The 23,422-nt window shown below is 43.3% G+C and overlaps 2 protein-coding genes across 2 annotated transcripts in view; one reads left to right on the top strand and one right to left on the bottom strand.

Annotated features, from left to right (window-relative positions):
• The window catches only part of LOC139558894 (growth factor receptor-bound protein 10-like), a 17,251-nt gene extending 10,805 nt beyond the window's left edge, over positions 1-6,446 (top strand). Inside the window, exons 6-12 of the mRNA XM_071374407.1 lie at positions 890-988; positions 1,238-1,315; positions 1,457-1,573; positions 1,708-1,774; positions 2,276-2,363; positions 2,502-2,595; positions 2,779-6,446. Coding sequence (XP_071230508.1) covers positions 890-988; positions 1,238-1,315; positions 1,457-1,573; positions 1,708-1,774; positions 2,276-2,363; positions 2,502-2,595; positions 2,779-2,925 — 690 coding nt within the window. The 3' untranslated portion in view covers positions 2,926-6,446. The remainder of the gene's footprint in view (positions 1-889; positions 989-1,237; positions 1,316-1,456; positions 1,574-1,707; positions 1,775-2,275; positions 2,364-2,501; positions 2,596-2,778) is intronic.
• A 2,622-nt stretch (positions 6,447-9,068) lies between these two features.
• On the bottom strand, positions 9,069-17,548 carry LOC139559416 (uncharacterized). Its single transcript, XM_071375425.1, has 6 exons — positions 17,525-17,548; positions 17,161-17,180; positions 16,921-17,051; positions 13,973-14,020; positions 13,275-13,445; positions 9,069-10,556 (listed from the first exon to the last, which is right to left on the bottom strand). Exons 3-6 carry the CDS (start codon positions 17,008-17,010, stop codon positions 9,963-9,965), a joined length of 903 nt encoding a protein of 300 aa, XP_071231526.1. The 5' UTR covers positions 17,011-17,051; positions 17,161-17,180; positions 17,525-17,548; the 3' UTR covers positions 9,069-9,962.
• Between the last annotated feature and the right edge of the window lie 5,874 nt (positions 17,549-23,422).

Below are 23,422 nucleotides of genomic sequence, written 5' to 3'. Positions count from 1 at the left end.
GACAGACAGACACACACACAGACACACACAGACAGACAGACAGACAGACAGACAGACAGACAGACAGACAGACAGACAGACAGACAGACAGACAGACAGACAGACAGACAGACAGACAGACAGACAGACAGACAGACAGACAGACAGACAGACAGACAGACAGACAGACAGACAGACAGACAGACAGACAGACAGACAGACAGACAGACAGACAGACAGACAGACAGACAGACACAGACAGACAGACAGACAGACAGACAGACAGACAGACAGACAGACAGACAGACAGACAGACAGACAGACAGACAGACAGACAGACAGACAGACAGACAGACAGACAGACAGACAGACAGACAGACAGACAGACAGACAGACAGACAGACAGACAGACAGACAGACAGACAGACAGACAGACAGACAGACAGACAGACAGACAGACAGACAGACAGACAGACAGACAGACAGACAGACAGACAGACAGACAGACAGACAGACATTACTGTACTGTACTTCCTCTGCAGGGGTTTTCACTGGAGGTAACCTGGTTATACTGGATCAGCCTAGTGTGATAAACTGGGACAGGGTCTGCTAGGACACACTGAGCCTGACACACACACACTGTACGCTACTCTCACCCCCAGGGATGACTGTGCAGGATTTGGGTGTTGGGGGTTGTGGTCGTTGTGGCCTAGTGACTGATATAAGGGAGGGTGGAGACTGGTAAAATCATCCTTTGGATATCTTATTTGATGTGAGTATTCAAGAGAATCAAGCTCAATCTTGTTACAGATTTACTAAATACTAATTGAAGTCTTGTCTAATTGAACATCTGATTGTTTGATTAACAGTCCAGTAAGGCTCTGTGATTGGCTGATTATTTGATTGACAGCCCAGTAAGGTGAGGAGTGAGTGCAAGGAGCTGAGGATGCTGTGTGCTGAAGATGAACAGAGCAGAACCTGCTGGATGACTGCCTTCAGACTCTTAAAAGTACAGTACATACACACATGCATGAACACACACGCGGCAGGTAGCCTAGCGGTTAGGAGCGTTGGGCCAGTAACCGAAACGTTGCTGGTTCAAATCCCCGAGCTGACTAGGGGAAAAATATGTGGATGTGCCCCTGAACAAGACACTTAACCCAAATTGCGTCTCTAAGTGGCTCTGGATAAGCAAGTCTGCTAAATGACTAAAATGTAACTGATATTTTTCTATTATGTTGTTGTTCTGTGTTTACAGTATGGAATATTACTGGATCAGAACTACAAGAGTCCCCAGCAAAGGAAGTCTCCGGTCTCACATTTCTCTACTCCTGTGGTAGGACTCCTATATGTTTATTCCCGACTCTATGACAACTGGTTAGCATTATCCTGATGTATCCTACCTTGTAAAGCAGACTAGGATCTTTTGGAGCGTGGTAGCGTGGCTCAGACAAGTTGTCTATCCTCGTCTCTGTAGCGGAGTGTGTCTGAGAACTCTCTGGTGGCCATGGACTTCTCTGGCAGGACGGGACGAGTCATAGAGAACCCTCTGGAAGCAGTGAGCGCCGCTGTGGAGGAGGGACAGAAATGGAGGGTGAGGAGGGGAGTAGAAGGGGGCGGAAGGGGATGGGATGGAAGATTTGGGAGACTGAGTCTGTGGAAAAAGGTGTAATTCTGTCATTTTGAATCTAAAATGTTTTGTTTCTCTGTTATCTTCCCTGCCGTCAGAAACGGGGTCAGCGTATGAAGGCTCTTGGCAGTCCCAGCCCCCTCCAGCCCTCTTCTCTCAGCTCAGGTACCCTACACGTTACACTATCTAGGTAGTAACACTGTAATAATTACACTCGTGACAACAGAGTAACTTCGTAAATGCTTAGTAATTTAGTGTATTGTTACACAATAGCGGAGGTGCATAAAAATGCCAGCTCCCATGCACCTCAAATGTATCATTTGCTAAGTTCGCCGTATTGTACATTGCTCTCTGTTACTCTTTTTTGTATCGTCATTAGAACAGTATACATGATCCCAATTTAAGCTCCAAGACGCTGCCAATGTATACTCAAAAGTACATTGTGCTGATTTATTGGGGCAATGTAGATAGTGCTAAATCAAGAAGTAATTTCTGAATCCCGACATCTTTATAAATCTTTGCCATTGGAAAAAGGAGCAGTTCCTATTCCACTCCTTATCCGTACGTATCTCTGCCGGTCTAAAACTGGACATGAGTTGGGTTTGACATTCATACCTAAAAAAGGCCTTCTACTTTACCTTTACCTCATCTTGCTGTGTCTTTCAGTGATCCACAGAACACAGCTATGGTTCCATGGTCGCATCAGGAGAGAAGAGTCCCACAAGATGATCATGCAACAAGGACAAGTAGATGGGTAAGACTTAGAAGCTGTATTATCCATCCATCCTTCTGTCCGTCGTACATCCATCTGTCCATCCATCTGTCCATCCATCCACCCTAGTACACACATAAGTGACACTGTTTTGGATGTGTGTCCATGTGTGTTTTTCAGGTTGTTCCTGCTGAGAGACTGTCAGAGTAACACCAAGGCGTTTGTCCTGACCCTGTGCCACCACCAGAAGATCAGACACTTCCAGATCCTACCGGTCAGTTATTTATTCTTTCAACTCATCTACTTTTCTTTCTAATTTCTACGTCTAATCTATTCGTCTTCTTTCTTGTTCATCCATTTTGGCTTGGTACAAGTTGTCCTCACATGCTATCTCCTCCCCTCCTTCTCAACTGTATTGTATGTGTATAATAGCTAACTTGTCTCCTCTCTCTCACAGTGTGAGGAGGAAGGTCAGATGTCCTTCAGTCTGGACGACGGCACCACCAAGTTCACAGACCTGATCCACCTGGTGGAGTTCTACCAGCTCAACAGAGGGGTGCTGCCCTGCAAACTCAAACACCCCTGCACTGCTGTGGCCTTGTGACCCTTCACCCCTGACCTTTGACCCCTGAACCATGATCTCTGGCCCCTGGTCTCACTACACCACCCTCTGTCTGCAGTTAAATTCTCTACCCCTCGTTCGTCATGGATTTAAAAGGAAGGAAGGAAGCTGATGGCATATGCTTAGTTACACCAATCCAAAGCTTTTAAAAATGAGCGGGAGTAAGCAAGTCCACACTTTGGAGAGAGGGGTGGGGTATTCGAACCTTGCCACACACAAGGACGGACAGACAAACAGACGTGGTGAACTATAGTGTTCTATGGATATCTATGGATCCAACCAAGCCCGTTTCCTTCTCCTTCATCCACCTCAGATAGACAGACAGACAGGGAGCTGGGCTCCCCTCACTTCCTTAATGATCATCAGGGATCGACTTGGATCGAATCGATCACAACAATCGACGATAAATCAAAATGTGCAGTACAGTCTTTATAAGCTGATCACCTGACGCTTCATGCTACCTGGGGGGCTGATGTTGCCTGGGAGGCATCCTACTCTTCCTCTGCTATACTTACTGGACCAACCATCTAACTAACTCACCGAGACTTTATACAGGGCCCTAGGAGGAGAAAAAGAAAACTCCAAAAAGAAAACTCCTTTCAAACAAACGTCCGTTTGTTTGAAAGGGCAGATGAATGTTTGAGTTGGGGACTTCCCTGTCAGAGCTGATGACATTGTATTACCGTTGTAGAACTATTTGCACTTCTGAACAGACAGCCGACAGTTCTCTTCTGAGCTGGATGAAGGTGAATGCTCCTTCTCAACCTCCTCTTCCTCCTTTCTTTCTTCTCCTCTTTCTACTCCTCCTCCTCTTTTCTGCGTGAAAAATCCCAGCCTACTGATTGGATTAGCGTTGCTTTGGACAGGACTGAGAGGCATGGCTGAGCGTGCCGTTGCCATGCTATTGGGAAAGGTGACAGCTAGGCGGCTCCGCTCCAGAAATCCTCTCCAACCTTTTCATTCCTACTCCGTTTGGCTCCATCTGATCCCATCAGAACATTTAGAAACCCATTACAATTTCCTGGAATCAGACGGAAAGTTCCGAGTGTTGATAACGGGACAGAGGGAAGAGGAGAAGTCTCACATAGGTCCCCGGAAAACCTGCCCCCTGCACTGTCACTTGAGACTGTTAAGAGTTAAAACTGGAGTCTTTCAGGCTATGTTCCAATGTCCACACTAATATTGCACTTAGAACGTATGTCCAAGACCTTGTTACACTCTTAGTAGTGTGCTAGTACTGTATGTGGGTATTGGAACAGAACCTCATCACAACCAGACTGTATTTTATTAATGTCAATCAGTGTTCTCAAAGTTGTAAGCTTCTCACTGCACAGTCAGCAGTGACTATATACTATATGTGCTTGATTGGGCTTGCCTTGCTTAATAGACCAATAGAACTGTCTCAAAACTGCAAACCCTGCCCATCTGGCTAGAGCAAACACCCAAAGCATTTGAAAGATTTCAAATAGTACTTTTAACACAGGTCAGACCAAAAGGTGTGAGAGGGCATTAATTCTCAGAACACAGGAAACCATTTTAAACCACCCCCCAACATGTATTGTATTTATCTTGATTAAAATAATGACTTAAGATGTAGGATTGGTGGGCAGTGCAGCAGCCACAGTTAAATGAGTCTCCTCGCCTTAAAGTGGGTATTGTGAGCTGTGTGTGCATATGAAGTCATGCTATTATAATTCACATAATACATTTCAGATAGATGTTCCAAACCCTGGAAACAAGGGTCCAGTAAGAAGGTTCCTGTGAGAATTGGGACCCGTCCTGTCCCATTCTGTCTTATCCTGTCCAGTCCCATCCCGGCCCAGACCGTCCAGTCCTGTCCTTCTCAGTCGTCCTAGCGTGAGACAGCAGAGCTGTTGGCCTAACAAAAAATCATCAAGGAAGAATGGGAGAAAATCCCCAAATCCAGATCTGCAAAGCTGATGCAGACATACTCAAGACTACTCAAAGCTGATGCAGACATACTCAAGACTACTCAAAGCTGATGCAGACATACTCAAGACTACTCAAAGCTGATGCAGACATACTCAAGACTACTCAAAGCTGATGCAGACATACTCAAGACTACTCAAAGCTGATGCAGACATACTCAAGACTACTCAAAGCTGTAATCTCTGCCAATGGTGCTTCTACAAGTATTCACACCCTTGAGTCAATATTTTATGTAAACAGATCATTCTGTATTTCATTTTAAATTAGCAACAAATTCTAAAAACATGTTTTCACTTTGTAATTATGGGCTATTGTGTGTAGATGGGTGAGAAAAATAATATATTTAATCCATTTTGAATTCAGGCTGTAGTACAACAATATGTGGAATTAGTCAAGGGGTGTGAATACTTTCTGAAGGCACTGTATACAGTAGGTCTCTCGCTCTCTTGCTTTCTGAATCTTTGCCTCTTAATCACTGTGTTATAATGCAATCCTTCACAGAAGGCCAATCATATGGATATACATGTATAATATAAAGACAGTATTGAATATCTATTAGACAGAATGTGAAACTATGGACAAGATGTAGATCTAACACTGTATCTAGGTTACAGGGCACTTTGAGTGCGTTCCAAATGGCACGCTATTTCCTATATAGTGCACAAGAAAGGGAATAGGGTGCCATTTGGGACAGTGCCTATGTATTGGGCTTTATGCATTTGCTCATCACTCTCAAATGAAGATGCAGATTTATTTGTTCCTTTTTTCATTATTTGATTTATTGTGTATATTGACTCAATTGTATATTTTTCTTATTTTCATCACAAAATTACCTTTTATATATAAAATTATAATATACCAGAACATATACCGTATTAAATTAAGCTATCAAACTTTTGGCATGCATTGAATTCTACAGTATGTATAAGCTAACTGGCTCAGAGAATGTTGAAACTATTCAAGGACTTTAGATGCTGTCAAAGTCAGCAATGCACCTTTTAAAGGCAATTTCCCAACGTTCACAGAGATCCCAACGTTCACAGAGATCACAACGTTCACAGAGATCGCAACGTTCACAGAGATCCCAACATTCACAGAGATCCCAACGTTCACAGAGATCCCAACGTTCACAGAGATCCCAACATTCACAGAGATCCCAACGTTCACAGAGATCGCAACGTTCACAGAGATCGCAACGTTCACAGAGATCCCAACATTCACAGAGATCCCAACGTTCACAGAGATCCCAACGTTCACAGAGATCCCAACGTTCACAGAGATCGCAATCATGGTAAATGCTGTGGATGTTGGCACAAGGTGAATTACCTTTAAAAGTAAAGTGCAGGCCTTTGATTGAATCCCGGCCATTCAGCTTTCCTTACACTCAATGGTGAGAACATATTGCTTACATGTACCTATACAGTTTTTCTGATCCATGTCTGCGACAGATAAGGGCATAAGAAATTGTCAAGGGCTAGGGACTAGACACTGAAACAGAACCAGCTAGGTGTGTCTCTCTCATAGGATTTATCAAATAAAAAATGAAAACATTTCAGGGTTGTCCCAGCATTTCTGCCAGTGTGGTGTCAGTGTGGCAAACACAAGCAGAACGTGTTTCAACATATAACGCTAATCTTTTGTGTTCCAATTGGATATGTTCAGGTAGTATCTCCTTGTTACACTTTGTTATAACAAGTTTTTTAAATGTTTTCTCACTAGCGAACAAAACCCATCTGCACCACTCAAACCCATGGGCAGGGATTCAAACAAAACAGCCGACATCGCACTGCACTTGACTTAATTAATGTTTTAGCCGACATCCGCTGCATTTACCCCAAATGCAATCTCCACAAACGTCATTGAAATGACCTTTAAAAGTAAAGTGCAGTGCGATGTCAGCCGTGCATTGCGGTGTGTTTGAACCCCAGCCCATGTCTTTTAACAGAGGTATATGTCCACTCCTGTTCCTTTCACTCTGAGAGTTGAATGTCAGGAAGACATCTGAATCAATCACATTGTATCTCCTGTTCAGGTATTGTTATACAAATAAGGGACTGATATATTCTCTGTTCATTGGAAATTAGAAAAAAAGTTGACATTGCTATGATGGATGATCTGGTAATCAGTATAGCATCCTGTAATAATCTGGTGGCTCTAGTGCGGGTGTGATCACTGAGAAGGTGCCATGTATCCATTCTCTCTGTGTCTGGCTGTGTGTTGAGGTGTGTCACTATTTATAGCCTGTCAGAGAGAGGTGGAGTAATCTGGGCGGTTCAGGAGCACCGTTTATCCCATGGGATGACAGAGTGACTCTGATGCTAACACACACACACCCATTCACACGCACACACGCACGCCAAGACTGGTTTAATCTGTCTCACACTGCTCTCTGTGCTTCAGCCACTTCAGCAGGGGCCTCTATCCTAAAATCCACTTACGCTTACCACATACTGTTTACTCAGTAAATGTAGCCAATGTGGGAAATGAACCTGCAACCTTAGCCAGATCCATGATTCATATTAGTAACTGTTGTTGATTTGTATTTCTGTGTGTTTGTCTGTGTGTGTGGGTTTCAGTGCTGGGACCTGTTCATGTGTCTGAATAACACAATTTACCATCATGGCTGTCACATTCGTCGTAACGAGGAGACCAAGGCGCAGCGTGATTGGAATACATTCTTCTTTTATTCAAACGAAGAACACTTAAACAAACTAACAAAACGAACATGACGCTATAAACAACTAGTGCTGACATGCAACTACACATAGACAACTACCCACAAAACCAAAATGGAAAATGGCAACCTAAATAGGATCCCCAATCAGAGACAACGATAAACAGCTGTCTCTGATTGGGAACCAATTCAGGCCACCATAGACATACAATATACCTAGGCTAACAAACACCCCTAGACATACAAAAACCCTAGACAAGACAAACAAGCATACCCACCCTCGTCACACCCTGACCTGACCAAAATAATACAGAAAACATAGATAACTAAGGTCAGGGCGTGACAATGGCAGGTTACAGTGACTGTGCTAGAGGGATCTTGACCATGATAATAGTGCATAGTCTAGTCGTTTAAGGCTTATAGTGCACTACTTTTGACCAGAGCCAAAATGGCCCCCTAACATAACTCTCTACTTTTGACCAGAGCCAAAATGCCCCCCTAACATAACTCACTACTTTTGACCAGAGCCAAAATGCCCCCCTAACATAACTCACTACTTTTGACCAGAGCCAAAATGCCCCCCTAACATAACTCACTACTTTTGACCAGAGCCAAAATGCCCCCCTAACATAACTCACTACTTTTGACCAGAGCCAAAATGCCCCCCTAACATAACGCACTACTTTTGACCAGAGCCAAAATGGCCCCCTAACATAACGCACTACTTTTGACCAGAGCCAAAATGGCCCCCTAACATAACGCACTACTTTTGACCACGGCCCATCCATCCAAAATGCCACCCTATTCCCTGTACTTTTGAACAGTGGCTTATCTGCCCTATTGCATGTTAGGAATCCACTAGTGACGTGCAGCTGTGCAAGTCATCAATTTGATTTAAAACTGCATTCAAATACTGTAGCTTTCAAAGCATCCTCTTGTGAAAAAGGTAAGGTGTCCATGCAATGTGTTAAGGATAACACAGGCAGGCAGTAATACAAAATACAGAAATGCTGACAAGACAAAACAAAACACTGAACAAAAATCTAGGTTCCAGTTGTAATAAAATATCTAACCTTTACCAGGAAAGTCAAGACAAGTTGTTTAAGAACTAATTATTTAACTAAAACCCAAACCTGTCTTAATTTCAATAGGGATATTGTCTGGGGTGACACCGGCCCCTACTGGTCTAATGGCCATATGACGGGACTGACTGGAATCAGACAAGCGTTTTGGTTCCTGGTTAAAGTTTGCTGTTAAATACATTGATTGCACTTCCCTATTTAGCACTTTCCTGTTTGCTATTTCAATCCTCTCAACCCTTCTGTTTGCAAACTAAACAGTCACTGAAACTCAAGTACACTGGGTGATCAAACAAACACACACACACACACACACACACACACACACACACACACACACACACACACACACACACACACACACACACACACACACACACACACACACACACACACACACACACACACACACACACACACACTCCTTTATCATAGTCTCCTTTATTATATTCATTCCTCACATATTAGTCAACCCAGACATTAATTCACACCAACGGTTACAGTATTAGTAATTTGTTACAGATGAGTAAGATGTGCATCAATGCCTACAGCAGAAGTAAAGTTTAAAATCAATTTAAAATAATATACGTTTAATGTAAAATGCTTTGTCTAGAGTATTCAATTAAATACAGCCAACAAATGATGAATAATACAGTATCTCCATCGAGGTTTCCAACCAGGGATTTCCAAACTTTTTTGCTTTGTGACCCACAAATGGAGGTGTCTTTTGAGTCACAACCCACCATATGGGTTGGTGTAGAGAACATTTTGTTTTAAAGCTAATTTCCTGCCATTCTACACATTTTGCCCTGGAGCTGAAATAAAATGTGACAGTTTTAATGCAACATTTCCTGCAATTCTATACATTTTGCCATGGAACTGAGAGCAAATTTTGTCGTTTTTAAGCACATTTCCTGCAATTACCTGCATGTTTACAAGGCTAAAGCTGTATTCTTATGATAAAACATTATAACAAAGATCAATGGGGGCCTGATTATCTAACTTTTATTTTGTTGAGTGTAAGTTCTCAAAGTCCCCCACTAAAAGAACCATCTACCTCACAGATGTCATTGATAAGAGCTGATAGCTTTAGCCTAGCAGTTATACTGTATACTATATGCACAGAGTGGTTCACTGCTTTGGCAATGTTTCAACACTAGCTGTCAGCCACAAATCACATGTTGTTAGCCCTGCACCAAGATATGATTATATGTTTCATGTTTTGGATCTCAGTGTGTCACAGTAGGAATGTGCATCTGTATATCTGTAAATGTAGTGTGTGTGTGCACATGCGTTTACCAGTCATCTCTGACAATCTACTGTGGAATGTAATAGGAAGAATCCCATTGAAATTCTGACTCTTGGAGCTTCTCCTCCAGGTGAGCCTTTACCTCCTTCACCACTTGCTCTCGCATTTCGCAATCAACTGGTGGTACTACTTTCTTAACAATCTCTTCCTCTCCATAGAGCAGTTTGCTCAAGCTCTCTGCCTCTGCGCAGTTTCCATAGGGCCACATCTGATTGCTTGGTTTCTCCAGACCAAAAAGATTACCACAGGACTTGCAAGGAGGTATCTCCTCCCCACTCTTCACATTGGAAGCCTGGCACTTTACATACTCTTGTAGTTTCATGGTGCCATCAAAGTTCTTTCTCTTGTTCTTATCTGGCTTGTATGTCATCACGGCATTGGATACACCGTAGTGCCAGGTACACAGACAGGACACAGCGATCATAATCTGTCCCTCTTTCTTCCCCGTGCAGGACATGGACGCTCCATAGTACCTCCCTCCACTTTCAGAGATGCAGATGGTTGAGGAGGTGAACCGGTGTTTCCCTGACATGACATTGGCGATATCCCGCAGTTTCTGCCATATTTCCGACTTTTGGTCTGGTCCAAACCAGGAGACCACCTGGGAGTTGATGACAACAGACGTTAAACAAGATAAGGTCAGTGAGAAAAAGGCCCTTAAACGGCAGATAGAATCCAAATAGACAAAAAATGGCAGCCTGTATATTGCAGAAACTTTTGCAAACTATTCATTAAATTACTTAGAAACAAATACACAGATAGGAGCAGATCAATATATTAGGTTACAACAGGTCACACATCATTTTGTGAATAGTTCACTAACGTTTCTCCACAATATACAGTATACTGGCTGCATTTTGGTCTTTGTTATGTATTGAATGTATAATGTTTGTATACATCCTGCCCATAAGAGGGCGCTGTTGTCCACAGAATGCTTATGGCTGTTGAACCTTTTTATGTTGTGTTGCTCTGGTCCTCGCTGAGATAAAGTTCTCCCTTGCAATAAGAATCCCGCTGTCCTGTGTTTATGTTTAATAATAAGACTACGGACTTAACAGTCTTTTTAAAACAAATTAAAACCGCAGGCATAGTACAATCAGGATGTCCCTTGAGGGCATCCATAGTTTAGTTCAAATTCAATTAACATGGTGAAAAATGACCACCACTGTTTGTCCCTTTTCCGTTTAATACTGAATAACAATACAAAAGCATTCAGCACTTATCACTTCATAATATGCAGTTCCCACTGGGCAGAAACTGGTTGAATCAACGTTGTTTCCACTTCATTTCAACCCCAAAAATCAATGTGATGACGTCAAATCAATGTGGGAAACTGATTGGATTTGCAAAACGTGCATTTAATATTTTTTTCACCCAACTCTTAACTTAAATCCAATGACATGGTGACATTTGCTGTAGCGGTGCTGTGGGCAAAATCACTGGGGATGCCAAGCCCCCCCAAGAAAAGCCATATTACCACCTACACTGTATGTGTTGTGATAATTGCGTTGTTTGCTGTTAATTCATATGACTTGTGACCGTGATATATAGGCCTAAAGGCCACGACAATAAGAAGACAGTGGCAGAATAAATTCAACCACACCTTTGTTTTATCACAAAAATGGATAGCAACCTCTGTCCAGTGAAGTCCACTATGCATATTGCATGAGAGTTACATGACCTACAGCATGGTTAAGCAAGTTAATGTTTCCGACATTTTCGGACCACTAAACAACTATTGATTTAGAACCACAGAGAGTTACCACAAGTCGCAAAGAAAACAGGAGCTGCCACCACTATTCCAGCACCGTTTCAACTTCAACATTTCAACATCAACAAAAAGATACCAAAAACAATTGAGAACAATCAACATAAGCTAAATATGACGTGGCTGCCCATGGTTCTGATTTCTGTTTTACGCGTGTGTGTGCGCACAAGTAGAAAATCACCCTACTTGTAGAGAAGCGCCAATGCCATCCTCCTCTCTTTCATTCACACAGTACACGCTTTTATTTTTGTTGTCCTAGGCTACCTGGCTAAAATGCTTGCTCGCTAGCCTAACTTCCATTCATGGGCAACATTAGCTAGTTAACATTAGCCTTCTACATCTAGCTACTGTCCATATTGAACTTCCATCCTCTCAGGCGAGGAGCACAACAATGTATAAATTAATGGTTGGATCAGAATCGCCGACATAATCATTGGCCAGCAGGGTGAATTAAGTAAAACCACAAGTCCAAATCCCTATCTCCATCCATGGCTAATTTAGGAAAAGGACAATTTTAGCTAGCTAGCTAGCTAGCCACCGGAGGACAAAAACACAAAGAGGCAACAATTGAAGTTGTTTCGGTTAATGACGTATGCTCTCAAAGCAATTTGATAGGAGAGACACCAAATCCAACCTGGCTTCCCTTTACACTTTTTTCCCCCCGCCAGGACCATTCACAGTTGAGCTTGCTCAGTTTAGCTCAACACTGATTGGCAAATTTGTTAAACTTTTCTTGTCAAGGGGGGCCAAATGCTCGCTGGCTTCCCTTGCATTCAATGCGACGGGCGGCAACAATGTCATACTTGTTTGGACCCGACAGTATCAGATAGATGGCCTACATGTAGAGAGACAGAGGGGCGCTGGGACCAGCTGTACTGGTCTCCTGTGGGAATCGAACCCACAACCCTGGCATTGCAAGCGCCGTGCCATTTTTGGGGGGAAGCCGGGCTTCCCTTGGCTCCATGAATACACGCCACTGGACATTTGTTATTGATTTCACATTGAATTCATGGTTAGTTGACAACTCAACAAAATATAAATCAAAACTAGACGTTGAACTGATGTCTCTGCCCATGTAACAGTATTGCTTCCGTCCCTCTCCTCGCCTCTACCTGGGCTCGAACCAGGGACACTCTGCACACATCGACAACAGTCACCCTCGAAGCATCGTTACCTATCGCCACCGATTGAGACGCTATTAGCGCGCATCCCGCTAACCATTTCACATCGGTTACACTCACCCTCCTTTTCCGCAGCAACCAGTGATCCGGGTCACGGCACCAATGTAACAGTATTGCTTCCTTGCTCTCCTCGCCTCAAACCAGGGACCCCCTGCACACATTGACAACAGTCACCCTCGAAGCATCGTTACCTATCGCTCCACAAAAGCTGCGGCCCTCGCAGAGTAAGGCAAACAACTACTTCAAGGTCTCAGAGCTATTGATGTCACTGATTGAAACGCTATTAGCGCGCACCCAGCTAACTAGCTAGCCATTTCACACCGGTTACACCCAGTGAGTTAGTCAAGAGCATCAGCAACACAACACTCACCATATCAAGCACACAGGAGAATGGAGTCCGTTTTGGCAGTTTCCTTGTGTAACTCTCAAACGGTTGTGGGAATATCTTCTTCATCATCTCAGACAAATGGTCACCAAGGATCATCTCGGGGGTGTATTTGGGGGAATGAATCCAGCCTAAGAAGAAGATGCTGTGGAGCATCTTATAGACACAGGTTTGATATGAGAAGCACAAATAAAATGATTTTCTCTTTAAAAGTGTAACCCTAATTTCTGGACACTTTTATCTATCTATTCATCCATATTGGCTCCTCTGGAAGACCAATGGGTTTGATGGCACAATTAAACTGCCAGAAAAGGGGCTCTCTTAAGGTGCTTTTTATACAGGACAAGAAGAGAAACTATCCAACTTTGGACAATGTCACGCCCTGACCTGTATGAGCCTTTTTATGTCTCATGTTGGTTTGGTCAGGGTGTGATTTGGGTGGGCATTCTATGTTTTGGTTTTCTATGATTTTGTATTTCTATGTTTTGGCCGGGTATGGTTCTCAATCAGGGACAGCTGTCTATCGTTGTCTCTGATTGGGAACCATACTTAGGTAGCCCCTTTTCCCTCCTTATGTTGTGGGACGTTAACTTTGTTTGTGGCACTATTGCCTTAAGCTTCACGGTTGTTTTTGTATTGTTTTAGTTGGCATCATCCTAAATAAAAGGAATATGTACGCTCACCACGCTGCGCTTTGGTCCACTTCTTTCGGCCGTGACAGACAATGACACCTTCAAAGGACCGAGGTAAAGACAGTTTGAAGTTGTATATTGGACGGATATTCGTGCTTTCAAACTCAATAGCTTTCAAACCACTTGAGCCACAGACTCAAGTGTCATGATGTTGGACAAATTGCGCACAACATTGCACAGGTCTTATTTTCATGATTTAGACATTAATTCGCTTTCCAAAGCTAATAAACATGTGGCAATGTGAGCAGCATTTTGTATTCCTAGTTGAATTAGTTAGGGAGCATAAACAAAGTACAAACTTTTTTTTACATTAGAATTTCAATAGCTCTTTGGTCATGTGACCTACTGACTTCAAACAAGGTTCAGAATGTCCACTGACTACCCTTCTATATTGTACACCCTTTAGTTTGTCCATTTTCATCTTACACGTTTTTACATTAATATTTAAAACTTTCGAATTTCAATTGCTCCTTGGTCATGTGACCTACTGACTTCAAACAAGGTTCAGCATGTACAGTCAGGGGGCCTGCACATTGCCCACCCTTTAGTTTGTCCATTTTCATCTCACACGTTTTTACATTAATTTTTTTTAACTTTCAGATTTCAATATCTCCTTGGTAATGTGACCTACTGACCTCAAACTACTTTTAGAATGTCCACGGACTGGCGGAGATGGGCGCCACGAGGCATCCAGTGCGGCAACGTGACCGATCCTGGAGAAGCTGGCGGGAGCCCCAGGGAGAGTTCTCTTTTCTTCAAACCCATTCAAGGACAGGGCGCCCTGGAATGGGTTCGCCCCGAGAGAGGGGCCCAAGCCATGGAAAGCGTCACGGTTTCGGCGGCGTCCGGTGAGCTCTCCCTGGCCCTTGAAAATCCGGGGGAGAGGGTGTAAATCTCATGCAGGGCCGTACCCATATCTGCAGCAGGTCTCCAAGGTGAACAGCCTCTGGCATGTTATGACAATGTAGGTAAGGGAAGTTGGCAAAAAAAGATCTGTAACTTCGGGATAAGGATTGGCTCTAAAGGTTGGGTCGGTCGGGCTGGGGTGCGAAGCGGGGCTTGGCTCAAGCCGCGTCTAGTGGAACAGTCGCTCCATCGCCCTCCTCTCGACACCATTGGAAGTTCGTTGTGCGGCCCATCTCGCGGTCTCTCGTGTGCGGTCTCGCACGGGGCTGCGTACGGGGGTTCGTCTCCGGGGTGGTGTCCGTCGGCGGGCTGAAGGCGGACCGGTGGGGGGTTGGGTCCGGCAGTTGGTGGCGGCAACTCTAGACGCGCGCCAGGCCCTTCTCGCGGATCTCCCCAGGTACGGCGCTCGCCGGCCCCACACATTCTAGGTGGGGAGGTCTTCTCTACGCTCACTAGACTTGAGGCGGAGACTAAACCCATTGGCCTCGCAGTGATAGGGCATTGCATGGATCTGGCTCATGCCCTACGAAGTGGGGAGAGGTATCTCCAGCTTGTCTGGGGAGGGGCCTACATCTGATGTGGGTAGTACCATCCACGCCCATTGATTTGCCGCGGAACCATAAAATTGATGGAAGAAGCCTAGGTTCCCACTGGGCATGGATCAATGAATGTTAACTTGAAATTCAAATTCAAAGGAGCATACCCACCTGTCAGGGTCACACTCAAATCACCCGTGGGGTGACTGTGACCCCCTCATGTCAAAGTGAGGAATATCGATGAAGCGCTGGTAAAGGTGGTTCCTATGGTTCTGGGCTGACTGGGCAAGCAAATGATTGAAAGGGGATGATTATTTTCTGTTGCTTCTTCCGACACCCGGTTGATGGTGCCGCTAGATACAGCGAGGGGTATTTGGTCCTCAAGCTTATAAGTATTGCGCTGGCACTTGATGTCGATTGGGTGTAAAAAAACAGTCAAAGTCAGCTGAAGGTTTGTAGCGGCAACTGATGTCCAGTTTGTAAGACAGAAAAGCCTCTGATGATACCACCGGGCGTTACTCAGGGGCTGGGGGCAGCACTCAGGCCATGGAGGTTGGAGTGGGGACTTAGTCTGTGAGCAGAAAAAAAGCGGGCAGGTCACCAGGAGCATAGAGCCTGTTACGGGTTACCAGGTACACAGAGCCTGTTACAGGTTACCAGGTGCACGTGGTTCCTGACAGCGGGACTATAGATGTCTTAGTAATTCCAGGGAGTAAGCTATACTCTAAGACCAAGGGAAAGGGTGTTGACTGGGTAGGGAGAGTAGGTGTGGAGGCCTGGAGGTCTGTAGTTCCAGGGAGTAAGCTATACACTCTCAGGCCCAGTGAGAGGGCGGGCAGGGAGTGTAGGCCTAGAGGCCAGGAGTCAGAGGTCACCAGGGCAATGGGGGCCTGCCTGGAGGTCAGGAAGGCCCCAGGGAGAAGGCCCAAGTGAATAGGTGTATGAGTGACACTGTCCTTCAAGGGGGCAGAGCAGGCAAATTAATGTAAAATCTGGTAAGATTAAAATGGACAAGCAAAAGGGTGTGCAATGTGTAGGCACACCGAGTGTACATTCTGAACCTTGTTTTAAGTCAGTAGGTCACATGACCATGGAGCTATTGACATTTGAAAGTTAGAAAAATTTATGTAAAAACATGTGAGATGAAAATGAACAAACTAAAGGGTGTGCAATGCGTAGGGCCACTGAGTGTACATTCTGAACCTTGTTTGAAGTCAGTAAGTCACATGACCAAAGCTATTGAAATTCAAAATTGTAAATAATGAATTTAAAATAGTGCGAGATTTAATTCTACAAAAAAAGTGTGCACAATGTGTGTCTATGTCATCAGGTTGGCTAGAACCAGTTTTGAAAGTTTTAGGAGTAATGGTTAAAGAGCTATTGAAATTTGAAAAATGTGATTTATCACTATGTTGACGGTCCCTAACTGATGTTGGTGGACGTAAGGAAAACTACAGGTGAATATCCATCGAATATCCAACCTGAAACTAGTTTTACCTTGGTCTTCAAAGGGGTACATGCATACCTCATCCACATATTCCCTAGGTCCTTGTAGTTTGTCCATTTCTCAGATGATATTGTAGGCATTAATCCTAAAACTGTCTTCAGTCTGCAAAAACAATTCTGCCCTAAAATATTTAATGACACAATATGAATTTTCTCAATAAATAAGTGTGTAATCAATTAATTTATTGAAATATCAAAAGAAGAGTTAATGGTTACTATGTTGAGGCTCACCTCTCTCGTAGTCCGGTGTCCTGTCGTGGGAAAGATAACGTCATAAACATTTAATAGACTAAAACTACAATAACTGCTACTGCTATTATGAAAAGTCATTAGAAGGTTTATACTTATTTGAATTTCGCCAAATTTACTTTCCGAAAAAACTACGTTTTTGAGAGTATAGGACAAAGATGGTAGACTAGGCCAAATATTTGCATAGGTGTGTCTGTGCGCGCGTGCGTGCCCGTCACAACGCTCGAATGTATCTTTATATGTTTTGGCAAAATCGATAGATGAATAAAATATAATGTGTGTTGATGTTGATGTTTGTCGTGTATCTTAATTTCTTCTCAACAGACGAAGTAAAAAGGCTACTCACCATTTTTTAGGTAGTTGCAAATATGAAAATGAAAGTAAATCGGCTAACGCATAATAGCCTAGCGCAGTGGTTCCCAACCAGGGGTACTAGGACCTCTGGTGGTACCTGACCTATCCACAGGCGGAATTGAGAAGACTCATGAGACCATAGTCCAGGGTTCCCCAACTGGTTTTATTTGGCCCCACAAGTTTTCTGAGCAAAATAAATTACATAGACAGACAGACAGACAGAGATAGATTTTTTTATTTGTTATTTAATTATTCTGTTTTATGTTTTTTTCATAAACAATATAATTTTTGGACATAAAAGACTGTAAAAACACCAGGAAATCAGCTCCAAGTGGTTTTCATTTAGTAAATCTGTTCCCAAATATTCCCATGCATAATAGAGAGACATGATCGTACACAAATAATGATAATCAATAATAATTGATTGGATTTATATAGCACTTTTAGACCAACTGAGGTACTCAAAGCGCGTTACATAGTAGGTGGAAACTCACCACATCCACCAACAATGTGTAGCACCCACCTCAATGATGCATGGCGACCATTTTTGTGCCAGAACGCTCACCACACATCAGCTATCAGGTGGAGAGGTGAGGAGGGATGTATGCCAATTAGGAATGAGGGGGATGATTAGGTGGCCATGATGGAATGTGGCCAGGATGGGAATTTAGCAGTGACACCGGGATGAACACCAGTACTCTTACAATAAGTGCCATGGTATTTTGAATGATAACAAAGAGTCAGGACACCCGTTTTAACTTCTCATCCGAAAGATGGCACTCTACGAAGGGCAATGTCCCTAAATGTAATCAAGGTTTGAAATTATTATGTTTTAGTCAAATATTATACACTATATATATAAAAGTATGTGGACTCCCCTTAATATTAGTGGATTCGGCTATTTCAGCCACACCCATTGCTGACAGGTGTATAAAATCAAGCACACAGCCATGCAATCTCCATAGACAAACATTGACAGTAGAATGGCCGTACTGAATAGCTCAGTGACTTTCAACATGGCACCATCATAGCATGCCACCTTTCCAACAAGTCAATTCGTCAAATTTCTGCCCTGCTAGAGCTGCCCTGGTCAACTGTAAGTGCTGTTATTGTGAAGTGGAAATGTCTAGGAGCAACAACAGTTCAGCCGCGAAGTGGTAGGCCACACAAGCTCACAGAACAGGACCGCCTAGTGCTGAAACGCGTAGCGCATAAAAATCGTCTGTCCTCGGTTGCAACACTCACTACCGAGTTCCAATCTGCCTCTTGAAGTAATATCAGCACAATAACTGTTCGTCATGGGCTTCATGAAATGTGTTTCCATGGCCGAGCAGCCGCACACAAGCCTGATCACCATACGCAATGCCAAGCGTCGGCTGGAGTGGTGTAAAACTCGCTGCAATTGGACTCTGGAACAGTCTGGGTTTGGCGGATTACAGGATTACACTACCTGCCACAATGCATAGTGCCGAATGTAAAGTTTGGTGGAGGAAGAATAATGGTCTGAGCCTGTTATTCATTGTTTGGCAAATGCGGGTAGATTTAGATATTGGCGGGTAAGAATGTCTATTTCACCAGCTATGTTGGGGGGTGGTCAATTTGCAGGGCTCAACAGTGAGAGCATAGAATACCACAGTAAGACTCATAATACCCATAAAACCTTGCAGTCAACATGGAAATTGTTCCAATAATATTTCCATCATTAATTTTTCCCTTGGGGGATTTTAGAAACACTTAAAATAAATTCTGTGTTTCGTGTAGGCTTACCCTGGCGTGACATTTTGATAACCGTGTAAATCTCTCTAGGACAAGGTCACTTTTCAACATATTCGCCTGTATTTACCCACATTATTTTTATCCTAATTAGCTGCTAACGTGGCTATCATAAAGAACTACAAATACCATGGTGATCTGGACGAGACTGCCGAATCGAGGCAAAGGTAAGAATTTAACTATCTAATGTTAGCTTAATGCAGTAATGTATAAATTGGCTACATTTCTTTAAATTGACAATTCTGTGAACTGTCTTGTGCAAGCTTTAAATTGACAATACAAGTTTAGCAAAGGTGTCAGCTAGAGATGAAGTACAGGAGCTTGCAGGGATTTGTAGTCTTGCATGAGGTCTACTTTGACGCTGATGAGCATTATCTAATATGAGGTTAAATAGAGCCGAATATATTGATAAAAGTCACCTTGTGTGAGAGAGATTTACATGGTTATCCAAAACATCACACCAGGGTAAGCCTGCACAAAACACAGCCCTTATTTTCTAAAATCTCCTACGGGGAATTTCCGTTTGACCGCTAGGTTTTATGGGTATTATGACACCACCGCGGTAGGGCTCTATTACATTTGTGAATAAAAATAGTCAAAAGTCAAGTATGAGCATCTGTGCGAGTTATGGTTAGAAAAATGCTGGAGTAGCTGTTTTTAAAGTAAACTTAGCAAAAAAAGAAACATCCCTTTTTCAGGACCCTGTATTTCAAAGATAATTAATTAAAATCCAAAAAACTTCACAGATCTTCATTGTAAAGGGTTTAAACACTGTTTCCCATGCTTGTTCAATGAACCATGAACAATTAATGAACATGCACCTGTGGAATGGTCGTTAAGACACTAACAGCTTACAGACGGTAGGCAATTAAGGTCACAGTTATGAAAACTTAGGACACTAAAGAGGCCTTTCTACTGACTCTGAAAAACACCAAAAGAATGATGCCCAGGGTCCCTGCTCATCTGTGTGAACGTGCCTTAGGCATGCTGCAAGGAGGCATTAGAACTGCAGATGTGGCCAGGGCAATTAATTGCAATGTCCGTACTGTGAGGCGCCTAAGACAGCACTGTGAGGCAGGACACACAGCTGATTGTCCTCGCAGTGGCAGACCACGTGTAACAACACCTGCACAGGATCAGTACATCCGAACATTACTCCTGCGGGACAGATACAGGATGGCAACAACTGCCAGAGTTACACAAGGAACGCACAATCCCTCCATCAGTGCTCAGACTGTCCGCAATAGGCTGGGAGAGGCTGGACTGAGGGCTTGTAGGCCTGTTGTAAGGTAGGTCCTCACCAGACCTCACCGGCAACAATGTCGCCTATGGGCACAAACCCACCATCTCTGGACCAGACAGGACTGGTAAAAAGTGCGATTCACTGACAAGTCGCGGTTTTGTCTCACAAGGGGTGATGGTCAGATTCGCGTTTATCGTCGAAGGAATGAGCATTACGCCGAGGCCTGTACTCTGGAGCGGGATCAATTTGGAGGTGGATGGTCCGTCATGGTCTGGGGCAGTGTGTCACAGCATCATCGGACTGAGCTTGTTGTCATTGCAGGCAATCTCATCGCTGTGCATTACAGGGAAGACATCCTCCTCCCTCATGTGGTACCCTTCCTGCAAGCTCATCCTGACATGACCCTCCAGCATGACAATACCACCAGCCATTCTGCTCATTCTGTGCGTGATTTCCTGCAAGACAGGAACGTCAGTGTTCTGCCATGGCCAGCGAAGAGCCCGAATCTCAATCCCATTGAGCACGTCTGGGACCTGTTGGATTGGAGGGTGAGGGCTAGGGCTAGGGCCATTCCCCCCATAAATGTCCGGGAACGTGCAGGTGCCTTGGTGGAAGAGTGGGGTAACATCTCACAGCAAGAACTGGCAAATCTGGTGCAGTCCACGAGGAGGAGATGCACTGCAGTACTTAATGCAGCTGGTGGCCACACCAGATACTGACTGTTACTTTTAATTTTGACCCCTCCTTTGTTCAGGGAAACATTGTCACATGTCTGTGGAACTTGTTCAATTTATGTCTCAGTTGTTGAATATTATGTTCATACAAATATTTACACATGTTAAGTTCGCTGAAAAAAGACGCAGTTGACAGTGAGAGGACGTTTCTGCAAGCTGCCATTTGCACAAATAAATACGAATCCTATATCCCACCTCGCGCAGAAACGCAGGGGAGCTGTGTGCAATGAGTGAAGTGCTGATGGATTCATTTTTGGAGGCATTGGCATAAAAGTTGGTCTAATTTACTCGAATGTCTCGGTTGTTTTACAACTATAGTTTGCAACTGCTGCTTCAACTTATAGCTTTTAGACGCTATAAAGAGACGCTATTTGGGTTCTGACCCTAGTCAGAACCCAAATCACAGACTCACGTGACAGGACTCGTGTGGCCCTGTTACCACGGTAACCTCCCATCCATAAAGGGGCAGCTGAACATTTTGTCTGTGATATTTTGAGGATGCGCACCTTTTTTTTCTCAATTTTCGCCTAAAATTACATACCCAAATCTAACCGCCTGTAGCTCAGGACCTGAAGCAAGGATATGCATATTCTTGATACCATTTGAAAGGAAACACTTTGAAGTTTAGATCTGGAAAAAGATAATACAAAGAAAAAAACATGCGTTTTTTTGTACCATCATCTTTGAAATGCAAGAGAAAGGCCATAATGTATTATTCCAGCCCAGCCCAGATTTTGTCCACTAGATGGCAGCAGTGTATGTGCACAGCTTTAGACTGATCCAATGAACCATTACATTTCTGTTCAAAATGTTGTATCAGACTGCCCAAATGTGCCTAATTAGTTCATTAATAACTTTTGAAGTTCATAACTGTGCACTCTCCTCAAACAATATCATGGTATTCTTTCATGTAATGCCTGTGGTAAATTTGGGTTGACTTTGAATGGGGCAAGTTAGGGACGATCAGTAACTATGTTAAAATTCCAATAGCTCCAAATTTCCATGACTTTAAAACCTCAAACCAACTATAAATTGTAGAAATTAATATACAAATATTGAAATAATTTAATGAGAAAACTAAAAGGTGTGCAACATGAAAATATTGTCTAATTTACATTGTCATTTATTGATGGTCCCAAATCTAAAACTAAGCAAAATCAGGAAGTGCAGTCACCCTTTAATATGAACTAATGACATGTGGCACCTTGCTCCCTTTCAGATGAGTTAAGGATGAGGACAGATGAGAACAGCAGGCAAGGGCAAATTGTAGGGAAGAGGATGATTTAGATCAGTGTTTCCCAAACTCAGTCCTGGGAACCCCCCTGAGTGCTCGCTTTGGGTTTTGCCCTAGCACTACACAGCTGATTCAAATACCAACTCATCATCAGGCTTTGATTATTTGAATCAGCTGTGTAGTGCTAGTGTAAAAACCAAAACGTGCACTAAAGGGGGGCCCCCTTTTAGGTGACCCAGGCACATGCCCAAAACAAGTTAAGCAACCCCAGTATCCCCGTGACCGTTTTGGATTGCAAAACTAAAGACACATCAGACAAGACAGAGACAGCAACATAAGAATACGATATAATAGAGACACCAGAAGAACAGAAAAGGACAGACAAAGGAGACAGTAATAAACAAGAACCTGAGACAGCAACAGACAAGACACAGAGAAAGTGACAGAAGAGGGCAGATGGAGAGAGAACACAGGTGGGTTGAGTACACAGTAGACTGTATCACTTCAAGCTGTTCTATAGATTCTAATTAGTTATATTTATTTGCACAAATTTTAAGAGGTGAAATACAGTGAAAAAGTCAAATGTGGTTTACAAATAATTTGTAGGTGAGAGTTTGTGTGTGTGTACACTGTGGAATTCTTTCATTCCTCCATTTAACTGTTGTTACTGGCTTAGGGATTTAGCCCCTAATGTCTTAAAATCCTAGAAACACCACTGAATATAATCTAACTGCGTTAGTACAGGTAATAAAGTACATACATAAATTAATATATAAAGTTGTGTGAAATGCAGTTAACTCCCTTGAAGCAAACGTGAAGACATCAAGGAGAGAAAAACTTGTCATTATTCTAGTTATTTTGGCAACAAACTCAGAGCTGCTAGGGTGCACCACAAGTGGCTTCCTG

This window comes from Salvelinus alpinus, chromosome 29 (assembly GCF_045679555.1).
Source record: "Salvelinus alpinus chromosome 29, SLU_Salpinus.1, whole genome shotgun sequence".
Classification (NCBI taxonomy): Eukaryota; Metazoa; Chordata; class Actinopteri; order Salmoniformes; family Salmonidae; genus Salvelinus; species Salvelinus alpinus.
Note: the sequence above shows the minus strand (reverse complement) of the source record. Positions and strands in the feature narration are given on the sequence as shown.

What these genes read in the sequence shown, in the direction of transcription:
- LOC139559416 (XM_071375425.1), bottom strand. Translation starts at nt 17,010, where the DNA reads ATGCCTACAATATCATCTGAGAAATGGACAAACTACAAGGACCTAGGG. An exon ending in GTACCCCTTTGAAGACCAAG is followed by an intron (nt 14,021 to 16,920) that starts GTAAAACTAGTT and finishes GGTCCTTTGAAG; the next exon opens with GTGTCATTGTCTGTCACGGC. An exon ending in TCTCCTGTGTGCTTGATATG is followed by an intron (nt 10,557 to 13,274) that starts GTGAGTGTTGTG and finishes ATCAACTCCCAG; the next exon opens with GTGGTCTCCTGGTTTGGACC.